The following is a 21,099-nucleotide window of genomic DNA, read 5'->3' as shown; positions in this document are numbered from 1 at the left end:
AAAGGGTGATTCAAACTTTTATTACTGAAGGGGTTAAATCACATTTATTAACTTTTTTTTTTTTTGTCCCCTTAGGGGACTATTACATGCAATTCTTCGATTGCATACACTGATCAATGCTATGCCATAGCATTGATCAGTGTTATCAGTGCTCTGCTGCTCCAGCCTGGATCTCGGGCATAAAGCAATAGAATGCCGATCGGACAGCCTCCGCTGTCCTCTCAGCTGTTTCGCCCGATCGGCGATGTCCGGTATTAGCCGCAGGTCCCGGTTGCTGATAGCACCCGGGACCTGCCAGGTATGAAGTGCGCTCAGCTCCTGAGCGTGTTTCACATAACGGGAGCCGGCCACAGACTTAAATATACGTCCGTGGTTGTTAAAGGAAAACTGTCAGCTTGCTCTCCCAAGCTGACAGTTTTCCTTTTAAGGTCTTTTAACCTTTCCTGACAAGTTTTTATCCTGAAGTATTTTTACTAGTTTAGTAGCTCTTCTCTGAACTCTCCCCAAATTACCTATCCTTCTGGAGATATGGCCTCCAGTACTGCGCACCATACTCCAAGTGAGGTCTCACCAGTGTTCTGTACAGTGGCATGAGCACGTCTCTCTTTCTACTGCTAATACCTCTCCCTATACACCCAAGCATTCTGCTAGTGTTTCCTGTTGCTCTAGGATGACATCTGCCTACCTTTTTTAAAATAGTACTGAGCTGATGCACAAGATAAGAGGCTGAGATGACTTCTCACATACTTTGAAACTTTCTGTTGCTTTCTCAGTATTCCTCCCCATTTTTATGGATTCATTTTAAGTATGTTGTGGAATCACAAATCCTAAAACAATAATCTTTCTTGTGGTGATATTAGTAATAAAATAATTAGCATAAAAAATATTACTATTTATTTTATTAATGCATTGACTGAATACAATTTCAATAATGTATGGTCAATTTTCCCCTTAATCGGTTTCTATGGTAATAGTCCACTTTAGGCAGGGATTAGGGACTTGGCTTCTCAGCAATTCACTTTTAATATTTGAACATTTAAGGAAGGAATCACCTGGGTAATAGATCAGGCCCAAAGTCCCTGTAGCTGCCTTGTTTATATGTGGGATGCAAATTATGAGACATTCAACTGTTTATATAGTTATGTTTTTTATGATAAGCCTCATTTTCTTTCTTTCCCCTCTTAGTGTGTGATGCATCTAGAGGACAAGCTACAAGAGTTGTACTTCAAAAGTAAAATGCTGTCCGAGTACCTGAGAGGACACACTAGAGTCCACATAAAAGAGCTTGGAGTTGTGTTAGGGTGAGTATTTCTATTCCTTTAGGTCTATCTAGACATGTTAGCAGATAAAACCTGACACTATAACCACCCTATTCATGCTCTCCTCAATTTTATAAATAATCTGTAGCGAGGTTGCGTCATTGATACCACAGTGTTTTGTACAATGAATTTAAAATAAGTGGATGGGCTCTGTTAGGGCAGAGGTTATCAAACCTTGCTGAACACCTCACTTTTGAGAATTGCCTTTAATAATACAAGTAGCATATGTGAGCTTAGAAGATTGTTGTTTTTCTGTAAAGACATTCAGTCTATTGTACACATATTCAGGGGGCATATATTAGACAGACTGGCCCCTAAATATACAGCATTAACACCTCCTGTCTGTATAATCCTTGTCCATCCAGTCACTCTTATTATTAAGCTTAAGGTCATACCCATCTTACTGCCTGAATTGTCAGACGAACTATAAACCCACATATGTCAGGAAGAAACTATAAAAAGTGTTTGATCAGAGTACCATGATTTAATGACAGTAGAAACTAATTTGTTTGGGTTGGCCACAAGTCCTCTTTAACATCTAAATATTCTATACGGGATGTTGGGAGTATTCCCAGATTTGTATCTCAGGCATGTTCATAGGTGCCTGTGCATAAAGCATTTGCAATAATGTCCTAATGGCATGCCCTAGACCTGTACAGTGGATACATCCCAGCCTTCCAAAGGAGGTGTACATTGGAGGAGTCTTACAATATATACCTCTTATGAGTTTTTTGGGGGGCTTAACCGGTTGCAGTCAAGGACGAGCAGGCTCGTCATTGAGACTGCAAGCTGTCAATGACATGGGCTCCTGACTCGTCTGGCCGCTGTTAATAGCCGACCTGCAGCGATTGCCGCAGCTATTAACCTTTTAGATCGCCACTGTCAAAGTTGGCAGCGGCATCTAAAGGGACATTTAAATCCTCCCTGGTGGACCAGTGGGGTGGATCGTGCCCCCCCCCCCACAATCGCCATGGTGATCCACTGCGGAAGGGCTTACCTCTCCTGCTGCGGCTGTCCCGACTCTTTGATTGATAGATCCGGGCTGAACCAGGCTTTATCAATCAAGCGCAGAGCACACAGATCAATGTGGTTCTGTTGAACCACATTAATCTGTATGAGGAATCTATTGATTCCTCCTAAAAGTCCCCTAAGGGTGACTAAAAGTGTTAAAAAAAAATAAATAAAAAATTAATAAAAAAAATAAAACACCCTACCCCTTCCTTACTAAAAGTTTGAATCACCCCCCTTTTCACAAATTCCATATTAAAAAATATGTAAACATAATAAAAATAAACATATGTGGTATCGTCGCATGCGTAAATGTCTGAACTATAAAAATATAATGTTAATTAAACCGCACAGTCAATGGCGTACACGTAAAAAAATTCCAAAGTCCAAAATTGCGTTTTTTTGGTCACTTTGTATACCCTAAAAAAAACTTAGTACGACTAAGGCCAGCACCTGGCCGAAACGCGTCACTTCCTCTTTGTACCTGTTGCCTCTTTGATGTGAATAAAGCCGAATTCACCTGTGCTGAGCTGGAGTTTGCTTTCTTCATACCCTAAAAAATTGTATAAAATGTGATCAAAAAGTCCCATCAAACAAAAAGTTCAATCAAACAAACAAATAAAAACAAGATCACCGAGCAAAAAGTTAGACCTCATACATCCCTGTGTATGGAAAAATAAAAAAAAATTATTGGGGTCAGAAGATGGCAATTTTACACATACTAATTTTGGTGCATGTAGTTATAAGTAGTAAAATGAAATAAAACCAATATAAATTAGGTATCCTTGTAGCCTACAAAATAAAGATATGGTGTCATTTTTACCGAAAAGAGCACTGCATAGAATCGGAAGCCCCCAAAAGTTACAAAATGGCATTTTTTTTCCCCCAAGTTTTGCCCACAAATATATTTTTTTTCTGGTTTTGCCATAAATTTTGTGGTGAAATGATTGATGTCATTATAAATTGATGTCATTGTCATTATCATTTGGTCGTGCAAAAAAAGCCCTCATATGGGTCTGTATGTGCAAAAATTGAAAGTGCATGATTTTTAGAAGGTGGTGAGAAAATATTAAAGTGCAAAAACAGAAGAACCCTGCATCTTTAAGGGGTTAAAATGAGGTGTGAATAGAGGTGGCGGTACAAATAAAGCTTGGGAGGGGAATCCAGATGCTCCTCTGGTTCCATTTAAATGGGCACTGTCAGATACCAAAACTTTTTTATATGTTGTACATCTTGGCAAAACATTCAGCTTCAGCTTGGACAAAGCCATGATTTCTATAAAGAGGAAAAAGAAAATCTTATGAAGTATACTAGAAAGGTTAATGTTTTGCCAAGATGTAAAAAGTTTTTAAATCTGACAGTGCCCGTTTAAGCTGACCATAAACATTAGGCTTTGTTCACATCAAAAGCTATTATCTTGCAAAGAAAATGTATAGTCAACTAAGATTTTTAATACAAGGGGCCCCTCACACCCTCACAAAAGTGCAACATGTGTTGTGTTTAACTAATGGAAGGCTGTTGGCACCGTATGTAACTGTACAGCATATCGTTCGATACTTTGGGCAATACTGTCTGAGTATACATTGAGATTTTTTTTTTTTACTGTGTATACAGCTTGATGTATACAGAGCCTTAAAGGGAACCAATCATCAGCTTTTACCCTATATAACGCTTGGCAAAGTGTTATATAGGGTAAAATCTTTATTTTCGAAATTCCCGGGCGATGCTGCTGCCCCCAGGGATGGTGAAGATATGAAGTTATAAACTAGTCACCGCCGCCGCCGTAAGTAGTCACCTGGGCGGGGAGCTCTTCTCATCTACTCCCGTTCTTCAGCCGGCAGCGATGCCCCCTCCGCTTGATGGGCCGCGTCATCGTTCCGCTCACTGAGAAGACGGAGCAGAGTGATGACGCGGCCCGTCAATCAAGCGGAGGGGGCGTCAATGCCGGCCAAAGAACGGGAGTAGATGATAAGAGCTCCCCACCCAGGTGACTACTTACGGCGGCAGTGGTGATTGGTTTATAACTTCATATCTTCACCATCCCTGGGGGCAGGAGCATCCCCCGGGAATGGTGAAAATAAAGATTTTACCCTATATAACGCTTTGCCAAGCGTTATATAGGGTAAAATCTGATGATTGGTTCCCTTTAAAGGGGAACTCTGGGGAACTAAACCCATAGCCCATCCTTTCCCTCTCACCAACCTATGTATTTGTCTAAATATCATTCATTAACTACACTGCTCAAAAAAACAACGGGAACACTTAAGCACAATGTATCTCCAAGTCAATCACACTTCTGTGAAATCACACGGTCAATCTGTGTTGCTTCCTGAGTGGACAATCAATTTCACATGTTGCTGTGCAAATGGAACAGACAACAGATGGAAATGATAGGCAATTAACAAGACACCCCCAATAAAGGAGTGGTTCTGCAGGTGGTGACCACAGACCACTTCGTAGTTCCTTTGCTTCCTGGCTGATGTTTTGGTCACTTTTGAATGCTGGCGGTGCTTTCACTCTAGTGGTAGCAGGTAGTGCAGCTCATCCAGGATGGCACACCAATGCGAGCTGTGGCAAGTGCTGTGTCTGCCAGCATAGTGTCCAGAGCATGGAGCCGCTACCAGGAGACGTGGAGGAGGCTGTAGGTGGGCAACAACCCAGTAGCAGTACAGCAACCTCCGCCTTTGTGCAAGGAGGAGCACTGCCAGAGCCCTGCACAATGACCTCCAGCAGGCCACAAATGTGCATGTGTCCACTCAAACGGACAGAAACAGACTCCATGAGGGTGGTATGAGGGCATGATGTCCACAGTTGGTGGTTGTGCTTACAGCCAAACACAGTACAGGATGTCTGGCATTTGCCAGAGAACACAAAGATTGGCAAATGCGCCACTGGTGCCCTATGCTCTTAACAGAAGAAAGCAGGTTCACACTGAGCACATGTAACAGTCTGGAGACGCCGTGGAGAACGTTCTGCTGCTGGCAACATCCTCCAGCATGACCGGTTTGGCGGTGAGTCAGTAATGGGGTGGCATTTCTTTGGGGGGGCCGCACAGCCCTCCATGTGCTTGCCAGAGGTAGCTTGACTGCCATTAGGTACTGAGATGAGATCCTCAGACCCCCTTGTGAGACCATATGCTGGTGCAGTTGGCCCTAGGTTCCTCCTAATGCAAGACAATGCTAGACCTCATGTGGCTGGAGTGTCAGCAGTTCCTGGAAGAGGAAGGCATTGATCCTATGGACTGGCCCACCAATTCCCCAGACCTGAATCAGATTGAGCAAATCTGGGACATCATGTCTCGCTCCATCCACCAATGCCATGTTGCACCACAGACTGTCCAGGAGTTGGCGGATGCTTTAGTCCAGGTCTGGGAGGACATCCCTCAGGAGACCATCCGCTACCTCATCAGGAGCATGCACAGGCGTTGTGGGGAGGTCATACAGGCACGTGGAGGCCACACACACTACTGAGCCTCATTTTGACTTGTTTTACAGACATTACATCAAAGTTGGATCAGCCTGTAGTGTGGTTTTCCACTTTGACTTTGAGTGCGACTCCATATCCAGACCACCATGGATTGATAAATTTGATTTCCTTTGATAATTTTTGTGTGATTTTGTTGTCAGCACAGTCAGCTATGTAAAGACGAAAATTATTTAATACGATAAGTTCATTCATTCAGATCTAGGATGTGTTATCTTAGTGTTCCCTTTATTTTTTTTTTTTGAGCAGTGTATATAGAGCAGTTTCCCTCTTTCAACTGTCACTTACATGCAGGGAGTGAGAGAGAGAGACGTTATTCTCAGATCCTCGTCTTTTTTCAAACCCCTCAATGAGACTAGCCCCACCATCCTGTAAGTCAAACACCACATTATTTCTGGCTTCACAGCCACACCTCTCCCTCCTTTCCTGTGTGAGGATCTTGCCAGCAGAGAAGTCTCCTCAGCACATACCGCTGCTCTTTTCCTGCTGGAGAATAATCACTGACTGCTACCATTCAGAGAATATCATGATTTATTGCTGGGGGGAGGATAGTTTGAAAGAAAAGCCATGTACAGTGTGTTTACAACAACACAGCATACACACAGATAGCAAAAGCAATTGGCTGGCAGCCATTACACAGAGCTGCACAAGAATAAAGAATATTCAGACAACAGGAGCCACAGGAGCTGGTAAAATCACACGGATAACTACAGGGGACATTTTTATTTTTCCTACCTTCCTTGAAGAACCCCTTTTTAAGCATGTGTCTAGATTTATTGGGGACAGGAGGATAGGGGATAAGATGTCTAAGGACAGAATACCCCTTTAATAAAATTGATCATGCTAGCCCTGGAGGATCTGACAAGCTCTGCTTGCACAGAAGACTTCCTGAAAAGAATCTTTAGAAGGTGACATAATAATTTTCTGTGTGTATACTAGGTGTGTCTGGTAATATATCCACATTAAAACTGTTATCCTCTGCTTTCTGTTTCCCATTCAGGATTGAATCCAGTGACTTGCCTTTGTTGGCTGCTGTGGCAAGTACTCATTCTCCTCATGTTGCCCAAATCCTTTTATAAGCTGCAACATACATTTTGGTCATTCCATAAGCTACAGAGGAGAAACAACTATTCAGGAAAAGAGGAGACAGAAAATGACGCTGCTTTATTCTACTGAACTGTATCCCTCTCACTTAAGGGGACACACTTTAAAGTTTACATGAAGTGAAGGCATTATGCTAGCCCCAGTGGCCTTTTGTCGCTTTACAGGGAAGAATTTTGGAAATGTCTGAAATTCTATAGTGCTGATGTCTGAACAGCCACTTTTTTTATTTTATTTTGTTTTAAAAAACATTTTTTTTATCTTACTTACTGTACGTTTCCCGCTTTCCACCAGTATCTTTTATAGTCTTACTGCACTGTGTTCATAGCAGAAACTTGTAATATTGTTTCATGGCATTCAGGGGACATAGGATGTTAAATGAGATGGTGCATTCCCAACTTATTGTTTATGTATTCATACATGTGGTGATATAACAACTATCTATATTTATGTCAATTTCTATTGTATAGTCCTTTACAATGTTACCATGTATTAGAATGTCTTGGAAAGATTCTACAACAAACAGCCCACTCTATATTCTCCTGTACTTTACCATGAGATTTGGACTACTTGTAGTTCTGTGATAGTTGGAGTGCCACAAATACCAGCATGTTGTACTCGATAACTGTATGAGAAGAAGCTGCACAATATCTCAAGAATGAATCATGGCAATCCTGGCCTGGAACTGGCTGGCCAGTTAGGACGACATTCCTGGATATAAACTTTATGGGTGTTACCATGTTCTGGTTTCTTGACACAGCCTTGAAGCCAAAGCCAGGAACAGATCATAAATGGGAGGAAATAAATATAGAGGAAAAGACTTTTCCTCTTTCTAGATCGATTCTTGACTTCAAAAACTGTACCAAAAGTCCTTAACATGGGAACACCCCTTAAAACCGATCAGTAGACTGCTCAGTTTCCTCTACAAAATACCCAGCTCACCTTGTACCTGATGAGATGTCAGGCATTGAGTACTGAAAGGGCCTATTACAAAGTAACCCCATAGCAAAACCTGGTTCAGCTTTGGCCTCTAAACTGCACTGGAAGCCATGAGCTGCTGGCTGTGATGGCCGTTCAGGAATTCCCTAAGGAAATTTGGTCACAGCTTGGTGCTTGTGTTTTCTGCTCTTGCTCCTGTAGGAAGAATCAGCTTTTGAAAGGGAGAGTGCCACATTGCCATTTCTCTAGCCCAGGTCTGCCTATCTACCAGAGAAACAGGCAGCTGAAATGTATGCGGGGGGGAGAAGTGTTTTTTTTTTACCTAACTAGCAAGAGCCCAATAGCCTAACTGCAGACTGTATGTATAGGTGGTGCTGTTTACATGATTGTGGAGGTACACCCACCCGAATAGCCTAATCATTACTCCTTTATATAGATGCCAATCATGAGCCCTAACATAGATTTTAGTATATTGGTAGTACATAGATCCACAGCACTCCTGTAGACTATTTGTGATGCTTAAACAGGTAGGGGAAATGTATTGACAGATTTAGAGCCTTTTCTGGTGTAAAGAAAGCTGCAGTAATGTCTCTACTGTGCAAAATGCGCAAAATTCTTTTCTGAAACTATTTTGACTAAAGTGATTGGTACACGCTTTAGCACCTTGCAGTGGTTGCCAATTTATGAAGTGTGACTATATATATATATATATATATATATATATATATATATAACTTCAAAAATGGTGCGGCACTCCAAATATCCAAAAAATAACTATTTATTCCACATGTCAAACAGTGCGACGTTTCAGCCCATTGAGGGGCTGAAACGTCGCACTGTTTGACATGTGGAATAAATCGTTATTTTTTGGATATTTGGAGTGCCGCACCATTTTTTGAAGTTATCAATTGGCTGTGATCGAGCCTGAGGAGCTGGCACCCGCCTACTGTGGTATAGTAGTGCTGCATTTTTTTGGACATTTATATATATATATATATATATATATATATATATATATATATATATATATACACACACACACACAATATTTTATTTTTATTTTTTTACAAAAAAAACAATTGCAGTGCCCTCCATTAGACTGCACACATACCATTCAAGATCTGTCTTACGAAACTGAAGCGTTCCCATTAAAGATGCATGGAGGGCACCAGGAGAGCCGGGATCCCAGTGGTCAGACCCCCCCCATGTTCCTTTTTTTTCTTGTTCTATTCCACCTAAATATCTTAAATGGCCACCAGTACCAAAACTATATTTTTAAAAACAATAGAGCCATAGAAAATAAGTATATCTCTTGATACTATTACATAATTTTTTCCCCCAGAGTTTCCCTTAGAAAACTGCTCCTATAAAAGTGGCCACTAGAGGTCCTCATAATATGTCCCCCACCTGTTACTATGGTCTTTCCATTGATAGCAACATCAGCTAGTTGGTCGGAGTACAGGAAGTGAGGGGGAGGCATTACAAGCCTGTGTGTGCTCCCTGTGTGAAGATCTCTGAACACAGAGCTGGGGAGAGCGGGCAGTGAGTGAGCTGCTGTGATTGGCTGAGAGGAGGCCACACACCCTCACCTCCCCAGCTCTCAGCAGCATCCAGTGAGAGAAGGAGCAGAAGCCTTATACAGCAACATGTACCCCAGTAGTAAGGAGATGGGGAGGGGGTTTGTTACAGTGTGCCAGCCCAGTATTAAGGATATTACATGAGGAGGTCAGCTGACAGCTCAGTGACACACAGTGAGGGAGGAAGTTTAGTCATGTACAGTGAGGGCAAGAGAGGGACACACCCCCTGCCTGAGAGAAGATGGAAATTCAGTGTGATCTGATATAAACTGATTTTAAAAGAAATACAGAAGCTAGACACATAAGTTATATGTATGTGATCAGGATGAGGTACTGAGTAACATAACTTTTTATTTAATTTTTTTTTTGTGATATGATAGGTACACTTAAAGAGTATCTCATAAGAGTGGCGTTTTGTTGGCATGTGATACAGAACGCAGCCACACGGTGTCACTTATTCCATGACAGACAGATATACTTGCGAGACATTTATATTGTCTGACAATTTTTAGGGAATAGAATAGTACTCTAGTGTTGTGGGCATTATGTGGTTGCGCATCCTTCCACCTGACACTAATTATACAGTAATGTGAACATATTCACACTGTGGAAAGATCCTGTGTGGGTGTAATTGTAGGGTGAAGAAAACATCAGGTTGTTTGTAGTTCAGATAAAGCTGGGAGACTAAAGATTTTCATCATTTATGTCGACCATTAAAAATACAAAATGATGATCACAGCAGGTTGTAAATGTATCCCCTTATAGAGTGTTTCTCTACCTGTATATTAGAGTTCATTTGCATGGTATTAGTCTTCTAAAACATTCATTCTTCTTTCACAAATGCCAGCCTTTCTTTGCGCATGATCGTATTTGAGGTCCCAGTTCTTCTCCATTGCGTTTTATTTTATTTATTTATTTTTTGTGTTGAGCAAAGTAGAAAAATTTTTCTAAAAAAATCTCCAGGTATGGCCATGTATGTGGACAAGCCCTCAGGGCAGTGTTTCCCAATCAGGGGTAGGGGCGCCACCATCTGTTGCAAAGCTACAACTCTTAGTATGCCCGGACAGCCTTTGGTTTACCAGGCATACTGGGAGTTGTACTTTTGCAACGTCTGGTGGCGCCCTGGTTGGAATACATTGCCTTAGGGTGTGACCATTCTACAGTCTTGTAACAACTATACATTGTACACCTACACTGGAGTAATTATAACTTAGTAATCATAACTTCTCTTTTTTTTGTTATATGAAGCTGCTTATAGGAAGTACAAAATAAATTCTGGTTGATATTCTAGGTAAAGATTTGAGATTTAAAAAAGCACTGTAAAAGACACAGAAATAATGGAAACTGTAATAAAACCTATGTTCATGCCACTGCATATCTGGTAAGCCGCCTTTTGCTGTCTAAAAAGATCAGGTGAGGCATCAGTCACACATCACATGCTTTTTGATCCTGTTGGCTAATAGACGTAGGTACTTTCCTTTACTCAAAAGCCAGGCCTAAATATAAAAAATGCCAGGCCTAAATATAAAAAATGTGCTATTGTTCCAGCTTAGTCCTGCAAAGTTCATTGCAGATTACAACCATTTCATTGCTAAGGACATTCAACGGCATTAAACAAAAAATCTACAGCAAGTGCCCTATTGGTAACAGGAATACTGTAGGTCTTGTTAAATCCACATCTACACTGTAGTCTAATTTAAAGGGGTTATCCACCATAAGGTGATATTAATACGTACCTGGCAGACAGTAATGGACATGCTTAGGAAGGTACCTGTGCTTGTTTTGGGGCTAAATGGCTGTGTTGTGAGATTAACAATGCTGTGGCTAGCTTTTTGTGAACTGGGTATTTCCTGTTGGAGTTCTGTCTCTTAAACTACATGTCCCATGCTTCCTTGTTTTAAAGTGTGAGGTTACTTTCCTCTCTCCTACACATCAGCCACCCCAACCATTGAAACACAAATAAGCTGCATTCTTTTCAAAAGACCAGTGTTTTCTAACCAGGCTGCCTACAGCTGTCACAAAATGATCTCTCTCCCACCCAGCGGTCGCTCCACCCATTGAAGCAGGACTGGCTCCCTTTGCACACCTGACTAGTGATGTCATGTCTCGCCACACTGCAACCTGAGTAATTTTGTATGCTGTTAAAAAAATATTGGGGTGAAAATCACAGAATTGTGAGACCACCGTCACACACAGGTACAGACACAATATTATGTACTACACTAACTTTACAGCCCCTGTAGCATAGTCATATAAATAAAAAAGATCCTGGAATATCCCTTAAATGCAGAACTGCAGTGCAATTTCCGTCACATATGCAGACCATTTTTAACTTAAAGGGTTTTATTGTTGACAGTTCTTTTATTTGCAGTATGCAAACCAAATTGTGATTTGGGATATTACTAGAGCAGATATTTGTTCCCTTGTACTTAAAATCATATAGGCTAAACCCGTTAAGAAATTTGAGCATTGACCTGTCACCCATAGGGCTTGTCTAGAAACCTGGAGTGTTTTCCTGACCAATCAGGTACAATAAATCTCTTGTAGAAAATGTTGGCCAATTTACTTTAGCAGATTAGTAATGACACTATCCTGACCTTAGTCACTGTCTTCTCTTCACGTTTCTACCTCAATTGTTTAGGATTGGGACTCTTAAAGTCTTACTTTTTCTTAAATCTACTATACATATATATTTAAGATGGGAAATATGGATATTGTGGTGTGACAAGCAAGATTGTATTGGAATGTGCTGAAGAATTATTATTATTTTTTTTATATAATGTGTTGTGTGTGGGGGGTGGGGTTATTACACTACGTGCTTACAGGAATGCTAGATTTTATTTTTTTATATGTTTAGCCCTCAGAATTTTTATAGTGTTTTACATGCTGATAAAATATTTTTAACTGTCAGTATTAAAGTAGATTCAGCTTCAACCTAGTATGTTTTGCGCGGATTTGTTAGCATAGACCTATTGATGTGGACATGTGCCACTTTGTAGCTTTTTGCCATTACATTTAAAGGACACTGAAGGTGTCTTAATTTGCTGCAGCAGTGTTGAAGCTAAAACATTTTTTTTTTTATTCTATTTTACCTCGCTGTGGTTTGTGGGGATTGGAGGCTACTACAGTTTAGCTTCCTTATTAAATGTTTCCCTTGTAAAGCGTCTGTATGAGAACAGGGTTTATTGAAAGCAATGCTTTATCAGGCAGAGAAGCGCACACATATAGAAATTGTTCATAAATCACTAATGTGCATCTGGAACGCCTGAACAGTCTACACTAGACATCTACATATTGAACCGTTGTCATTTGAAATTGGTAACTATTTGCTTCTAAACTACTGTTTTGTATCATTTTAAATATATTTTGAGTGAATTTGGTGCAATAAAACTTTAAAACTTCATTTTTTTGTTTTATTGTTTCTTTTTTTTTTTCCTGCAGTTTTGTAATATTGATATGACAAAGGGTTAGTGCTATATGGTGCCGACTTTATAGCTCTGCGGCGTTAGATAATCCCTCCATAATACAGTGTTAGATGGTATACCCTTATATTTTAATTTTTTTCTTCTGCAAAAATCTTATAGAACAAACAGAAGAAACTGCAGTATTAAATTAGAGGCATATAGGCTCCTATTGATACAATATTATAGTTTTAAATATGTAGCTGTAATACAGTTATGTTTTTGAAGCCTTAAGCTTAATACATTCTGACAGGTTAATTTAAAGTGATTGTCCAGAGTTTTTTTTTTTTGCCATCATGTTTGGGGTGTTACAGCTCGATCCCATTCATTGTCATTCAGTTAAGCCTGGGTTCACATTAGCATTTTTCATCTTTGTTAACAGAAATGAGCAGCGGAGATGAAAAAAGAAGGTAATGGAACCCATTTATGTCAAAAGGGCTTTTTTTTTTTTTTTTTTTTTTACATTTAAGTCTATGGTTACGCAAGTAACTCCATTAGGCTAAGTTCACACTGCGGAATCTCCGGGCAGAGATTCAGCTGGCGCTGGCCGCACTCGGAATTAGTCGGCGCTAGGACCGCGCGGACACTGCAATAGACTGCAGTGTGTTCCGCGAGTATTTCTGCCTGAAGCATGAGCAACGCCATTCTTCAGGTGAAAATTTTTAAGCGGATTTTCCATTCACAAGTTCTGAAGTGTGAATTTGTGAACGGAAAACCATTTACTATACTATACATTTTAGTAAGCGGAATTTCTGTAGTGTCAACCTAGCCTTATACAGAGTTATTTGTATCCGTTATTTCATCCATTATTGCTACTAGAATGCTCAGAATGAAAAAAAATTGGAAATGGTTATAAAATACCAGACATAAAGGGATGTTTTAACAGATAATGATAACAGTCCATTATTATATATATATATATATATATATATATATATATATATATATATATATATATAATGTGTGTGTGTAATTCTTACAAAATCTTTTACAATTTTACTTTTGCTACCATAAGTGTTATATCCAGTATGAATGACCTCTTATGTGTCAATAGCAAACACATCATATCTAATTTGAACAACACTGATGTGAACATAGCCTAAGCTGTTACACCTGGCGCAATAGCTGTGAGTGTTTTCTTATTATGGAAAACGTATTTAAAGGGGTACTCTAGTGGAATCACTGACAGGTGACTAATGTAAATATATATATTTCTCTTATTACAGTGGCTCCTCTCTAGGGGAAGGGTATATTAGGCAGCAAGTGAACAGTCTGTTCTTGAAGCTGGTGTTTGAAGTGTGAAAAAAAAAAAATAATAATTGCCAAGTGATATGATTAACAAGGATGGAATTATGATCAAAACAGCACAACTTTTCAGGAAACGCCCAGTATGCATTGGTCAGTGCCTAACAAAGGATGGACAACTGGCAACAGGGTCATGGGTGACCAGGGCTAAATGACGTGTATGGGAAATAAAGGATTGTCTGGTACAAGCCCACAGAAGGGCTACTGTAGCAGAAATGTCTTGTCTGGGAAAGACCACACCTGGAAGAATGCAAACCTTCAGAAGAGGCAGTGTGATGCCCTGGAGAATGTTCTATTGGGAAACAGTGGCTCCTGGCATTCATTTGGGTGTTAAGGGTGCATTCACACCACACCATGTTTTTGCAATACAGTTCCTGTATACGTTTTAAATTTGAAAACCGTACGGAACAGTATTGAAAACTATTGACATGCATTGACTCTCCATTGAAAACCTTATGCCAAACGATGCATCCAGTTGTGTCCATTTTGCAACTTTTATGGTTTTGTCCATTTTTTTTCTCCTACCCAAAACAGTAGTCTACCACGATTTCTGGTCTGGGTGAAAAACCGTATTGAAACCGTGTATCTTTTTTTTTTTTTTATTTTTTTTTTTTTTACATGGGAGTCAATGGGAACCATAGAGAACTGTATGTGCATACGGTTCCATCCAGTTTGCACCATACAGTTTTTTACTTTGCACATGCGCAGTGCATGTTGAAATATATTTTTTTTCTTGGAATTTCAATCAAACAAGTGAAACTTTATTCATAATGGAGTGAAAAGTTAAAAATGCTTACAGCTTTTTTTCTTTAAAAAAAAAAAAAAACTGATGCAACTGGACATCATTTTTCAAATCGTATACGGGTTAAAATTTGTACACCCGTTTTGATACGGTTTAGTCCGGTTTTGAGGAATCCGTTTTTCATCAAATACCTGATACGGGAACTATATTGTAAAAGAATGCAGCCTTACATTGCCATACCACCTACTGGAAAATTGTTGAAGACTTAATACACGTCCACATGGCAGTAGTATTCCCTAACATCAGAGGTCACTTTCAGCATGTGCCCTTCCATACTGCAAAAAATGATCAGAATTTGTTTGAAGATCATGACCTAGAGTTCAAGGTGCTGACTTTGCCTCCAAATTCCTTTCAGAACTCAAAGGATCAGAGCTCTTTTGGCAGAACATGGGGATTAACACAATATTAGGTGGTCTTAATGTAATGACTGATCGGTGTATATAACCATGTATGAGCACTTTAGGGGGAATTTATCATACTTATGTCAGTTTTCTGGCCTAAAAGAGTCACAAATATTTGGGCAAGCTGTGTTTTGATCATGTACATAAAAATGTAAAGATTATGCCAGAAATCTACTCTAGTTCCTACCTAAAGAAGGTTTAAAAGTCTGGCACACGGACAGTGAGAACGGTTTGCCGAATTTATTAAGAGGCTTATGCCTTTTTATTACATCTGTTCCAACTTAATGCAATCTACTTATAACTTAAGACTGGCATTTTTTTTCTAGAAACCCAGAAAACCCAATTCATAACATATTGTCAATACACTCTTGGCTATAATATGTGCATGTAAACTGAGGCAACAAGAATTGAAGAGAGCAGAGGAATTCTGTTCCATCTCTGCAATGATTGACTTGGGATAGGCAAACTCCATGTACATACATTTTTACTGTATACAGTGGTCCCTCAAGTTACAATATTAATTGGTTCTGGGACGACCATTGTATGTTGAAACCATTATATTTTGAGACCAGAACTCTATGGAAACCTGGTAATTGGTTCTGACGCCACCAAAATGTCATAAAAAAATAGAAAAAAGTGAGGATTAAAGAAAAATAAGTAGAGAACTAATATAGATAAAGCAAATCCGTACATATAAAAGTAAGAATGATCTGCTGGGAGCTGTAAATCACTGTCTGTGTCAGCATTTCCCAACCAGGGTGCCTCCAGCTGTTGCAAAACAACAACTCCCAGCATGCCCGGACAGCCAAAGGCTGTCCGGGCATACTGGGAGTTGTAGTTTTGCAACAGCTGGAGGCACCCTGGTTGGGAAACGCTGGTCTATGTAGAGGACAGGAGCTTCTTCAGGGTCCTGTACAGTACACGCAATGTCCTAAAAATTTAAAATGGAGCCGCCCTTACCTGGTGTCCAAAGGACCAGCTAACCCTGCATGGATAGAGTAGTACACAACATGTAATACCTCCCTGTACTGTAGGGGGCGTTACCAGACACCAGGCAGTGCATGCACTTCAGTAATACAGGTAAAGAGTACAGAACATGTAATACCTCCCTGTACTGTAGGGGGCGCTACCAGACACCTGTCAGTGCATGCACTTCAGTAATACAGGTAAAGAGTACAGAACATGTAATACCTCCCTGTACTGTAGGGGGCGCTACCAGACACCAGTCAGTGCATACGCTTCAGGAATACAGGGGTTTTACCAGTGAATGCCCATTTGATTGGTCGGTTCTCCCAGCCATTGACACGTTTTGCAGATCTGGACTGTCTGTAACTTGAAACCAGACTCCACATACAATGCTACGATGGTCTAGAAAAGACCAATGTATGTTGAAACTATTGTATGTGTAGGCCATTGTTAGTTGAGGGATCACTGTACATTCTTTTCTGTGGAAGCAAATGATAAGGGGCATGAAGACTTTTAAGGCGCTGCTTCTCTTGGAAGAGTAAAGGACTTTCTTCATTTGAACACTTCATTTGTACTTATCAATGTAATATGGACTTTGCAGTCATAAGTGGAAACATTTATCTTTATACCTACACTAAAAGTTAGAATGGGAGTGTCTTGCATTACTTAAGCATTTGTGCCCATTTTGAGTTAGTAAAGCAATAATCGATATAGCTGTCCTAAGTCCATGCAAGTGTTGCCCGTGATCCAAATCCTTCCGAATCCAGCAAACGTGGCAGAGGTTGCCTGTAATAAAAAAGGATTAATCATATTGATTGATATTCATTCTCTACAATACAGTCACTAAAGTAATATAAATACATCAATAAATTGGGCAACGTCTGGATACCTGATCAGTATGCAACCACCGGTAAAAATGATGCAATCCTAAAATTGATGGAATCCCCACCCGTATATACCTCATAATAAGTATATGTCACAGATATGACCCAACACTAGGTTGGTTTAATAGTTGCTCTATGAAACATCCCTTAAAGAAATAGAAGTAACATTTCTGAATTAATTGCAAATGTATTCCAGATAAAGGAAGGATTATTACATTATATATTATGTATAGAATATATGTGTTAATGATAGGGCAGCCTTGTTTTACTACCTTGCACCCTTTAAGCGCCTGGACAAAATTATTGGCACTCTTCCGTTAGATTACAGAAATGGCTGGATTGCAGTGACTGTCTCAAAAGATTGTGCAGCACAATATTATGGTCTAGATACCATCATTTTAGTCCAGGTCAATTTCATTATTATTATTTTTTTGTTAATGATTCTAGTGAAACCCCATACAATGAAATGCAGTCCTAGAAAAAGGTTCATTAAAACCCATTTACACAAGGCAAAGTAGAGACAATACCTACAGTATGTAATAGGGTGCATATAATGGGGTAGCTACGGTAGCTTCTTTTTACTTTCTTACTAAATATTTCCTTCTCTGCCAGCAGAGGGCCCCAAAGATCTATGACCAAGTGTATTTCCTTATTTTCTAGACATCACAGAACTTTCCTAACAGATCCCATCTGGATTTTGATCCACACAGGCAAGTCAAATTAAACATAAATATTTTTCTTCTATAAAGCAGCATTCCATTTGTTCCTAGCCAGTAGAAAATAAATCTCAAGTCAAAAACATTTTGCACACTAATCTCTCAGACATATCTATACAATCTCAGTCATCATTTTTCGTTTCAATACTATTTGGGAAATAAAATATACGAATACACCATAGTGTTAGGTAACATGTTTTTTTTTTTTTTTTTTTTACAAATATTTTTAAGAGTAATCCCTAGGCAGATTGTTATAGCAGCAACATATGAAGTGGCACTCTGCTTTCTGCAGGGGGAAGGGGATTAAATAGATATTTAGATATATAAAAAAAAAAAAAAGTAGTTACTGTCCTAGTTTTGTCACATGTGTGTATATATTTATTTAAGTATATTTATACTACCCGGCGTTGCCTGGTTTTTCCTTCCTAATCCTTGTTGGGGAGGAAAATCAACAAAGGAGGAAGCTTTTGAATTCATATCCCATCCTCATATATTATTTTCCTATCCCAACTACATATCCTGTCCTTCTATCCCATCCTCATATCTCAACCTCATATCCTGACCTTTTATCCCGTCCTCATATCCCGTCCTCATATCCCGACCTCCTATCTCAACCTCATATACTGTCCTCATATCCATTCCACATATCCCGACCTCATAGCCTGTCCTCATATTCTGACCTCCTATCCCGTCCTCCTATCTCGATCTCATATCCTGACCTCATATCCCATCCTCATATGCCGTCATCATATCTCGACCTCATATCCTGACCTCCAATCCCCTCCACATATCCCGTCCTCCTATCTCGACCTCATATTCCGCCTCATATCGTGTCCTCATATCCTGACCTCCTATCTCTACCTCCTTTCCCGTCCTCATACCCCGACCTCATATCCCGTCCTTATATCCTGTCCTCACATCTTGTCTTCATATCCTGACCTCATATACGGTCCTTATAGCCCATCCTCATATGCTATCCTTATATCCCATCTTCATATCCCGACCTCCTATCCCATCCTCATATCTATTCCTTATGTCCCATCGTCATATCCTGCCCTCAGGGGGGACTGATTTGTGATGAAGATGTAAGCTGAAAATAGAAGGACGTGGCTTTGTGGGACTGGGCGTGATTTCCAAGCCAGACCAATGCACAATAAAGGGTAGATAATAAAAGGGGGGGGGCTTAAACAGTGGGCGTGTCTTTGTGAGATGGGGTGTGGCTTGCAAGCCGGATTGACACATTCACCAGGAGATGCAGAGCGGAGCTTGTGGAGTAAGGTACTGGAAGTCCCATATACTTGCATGGGACTTGAAACAAAAACCCATCTTTTATATAAGGGTGTAGGTAGGGGTTAATTTAACTATCATATCTTTTTATTTGACATATAAGTAATATGTGTACCAGGTATTATTTCAATATCTGGCAAGTGTAGTTCAAGATGATCCAGCTCGCTCCACCAATGTACCCCCGTCACGGATTCGCACCCAGCCCGGTGCACACAAATCCAAACAAAGAGAAGTGATCCAGCGTGGGTAAGTAGAAATCCAGAGTTTCTTAGAACTCACAGTAAAAGCAGTACAAGCAATCAGCAGATCAGACGCATTTCAGGCAGTGATCACTGACGAAGGGCGCATGCGCCTGAAACGGGTCTGATCTGCTGGTTGCTTGTACTGCTTTTACCGTGAGTTCTAAATATCTCCAGCCATTTGGAAGTTATGCAGTAACCTATATTTCCCATACACTTTTATGGGACTTTAAACAAAAACACCGACCCTGGCAAATGGGGGTAAGGGTTAAATCACCTATCCTATTTTTGTTGTTGACATATAAGTAACGTGTGCCAAGTTTCATGTTAATATCTTTATCGGTTTGGACGTGATGTAGAAGGAAAATCAGGGTAAATATCATGAAGTTTTTTGGGACATCACAATGCTGACAACTGCAGTGTCGTTATGGAAACATAAGAACCAACCACCCATAATAACCAACCCCCGCTCCACTTTCATTTTGCTAGATATGAAAGCTGAGCTGTGATTGGTAATACCTGACAGTTTTGGTTTTTAGACAGATTGATACATATGGGCCATAGTGTGGTTGGAAAACACCAATAAATCATCCATAAATCTACATCCTATCGGACTTAAATATTGCCACATTTAAACCATTTGATGAATTGCAACGTGCTCTGCGAAGAACAAAATGACACGAGAGAAAGCTGGCAGGGGAGCAGTTGCAATCTAGGCTCCAAGAGATATGAAAAGAACCTGACAGTATTTTGGTTTCAGATAAGAAAATACATTAAAGACTCCTACAGCTCCTATTTAACTAGATATCTGGTTATCTTCAGGCTGCTGAGATAATCACTGTTAGCTGGTACCATCGTCTGTATTGATCCGTTCAATCGCTGTGTAAGGATGAGAGATCAGATACAATTAAAATAGGCCAAATTAGACTCCTGTGGTCCCTGGCATGGCTAGCATGATGTGACAATGAGATCTATTATGCAAGACATCCACTAAGTGGGTCTATGAAATACTCTCCATCCAATTTCTGGTGACACTGCTGGTAGACTAGCCATTGGTGTCCAACAAGTGTTTGTTATACTTCTGTTACATATCTATGTTAATAATGTATATTATTGTATAACAAGTAATTGGACTTAGCACCAGCCACAATGTTATTGGCAACTGTTTAACTATATTTTTATAGACTTTGTTCTTTGCATTTCGTATGGTTCCATGCCCCTTATAAAATATGAATATGGCTTTCTAAAATAAAAAAAAGATTGGAAACTCCGTACTAAATCTTTAATGTGTGATGCTGTCTACAAATATAGTCATCAGCTGAGTGTCCTCCTGAACATCATGTGAAGACTGAAGTTGTCTAACAGCAAGCACTCCTTATTTCTCCATACACTTAAAGGGAATCTTTCAGCTGTATTTGTGAAACCTTAAGACACTGCTGGATAGCTGTTAGGGTTTAAAAGCTTAACTGTACCTTTCCTGGAGCTGATGATGGTTGCCAAACTTATAAAATGCTTTTCTATTTCATTCTCAAGTGTCAAGGAGGCGGGGCCAACATGCCCTGGTGTACCAGCAAGGCACACCTCCTGGCTCACCCTCGTCACCTAGTGTCC

General features: G+C 40.0%; 2 protein-coding genes across 5 annotated transcripts in view; one reads left to right on the top strand and one right to left on the bottom strand.

The window, feature by feature from the left end:
- The window catches only part of FNIP2 (folliculin interacting protein 2), a 116,676-nt gene extending 108,137 nt beyond the window's left edge, over nt 1-8,539 (top strand). For all 3 annotated transcript variants that reach the window (XM_056561666.1, XM_056561671.1, XM_056561657.1), the window contains 2 exons: nt 1,186-1,301; nt 6,811-8,539. In XM_056561666.1, the coding sequence (XP_056417641.1) occupies nt 1,186-1,301; nt 6,811-6,889 (195 nt within the window). In that variant the 3' untranslated portion in view covers nt 6,890-8,539. The remainder of the gene's footprint in view (nt 1-1,185; nt 1,302-6,810) is intronic.
- Nucleotides 2,812-21,099, bottom strand: part of SPMIP2 (sperm microtubule inner protein 2) — a 41,789-nt gene continuing 23,501 nt past the window's right edge. Inside the window, exons 4-5 of one of the 2 annotated variants that reach the window (XR_008889528.1) lie at nt 16,996-17,148; nt 2,812-2,880 (exon numbers count right to left, since the gene is read on the bottom strand). Coding sequence is in view for 1 of the 2 variants with exons in the window: in XM_056561721.1 (XP_056417696.1) it covers nt 17,082-17,148 (67 nt within the window). In the remaining variant the exon portion in view is untranslated. Of the gene's footprint in view, nt 2,881-16,253; nt 17,149-21,099 lie in introns of those variants that run through there. The other variant, XM_056561721.1, reaches the window with a different exon arrangement.

This window comes from Hyla sarda, chromosome 1 (genome assembly GCF_029499605.1).
Source record: "Hyla sarda isolate aHylSar1 chromosome 1, aHylSar1.hap1, whole genome shotgun sequence".
In the NCBI taxonomy this organism is placed as follows: Eukaryota; Metazoa; Chordata; class Amphibia; order Anura; family Hylidae; genus Hyla; species Hyla sarda.
Note: the sequence above shows the minus strand (reverse complement) of the source record. Positions and strands in the feature narration are given on the sequence as shown.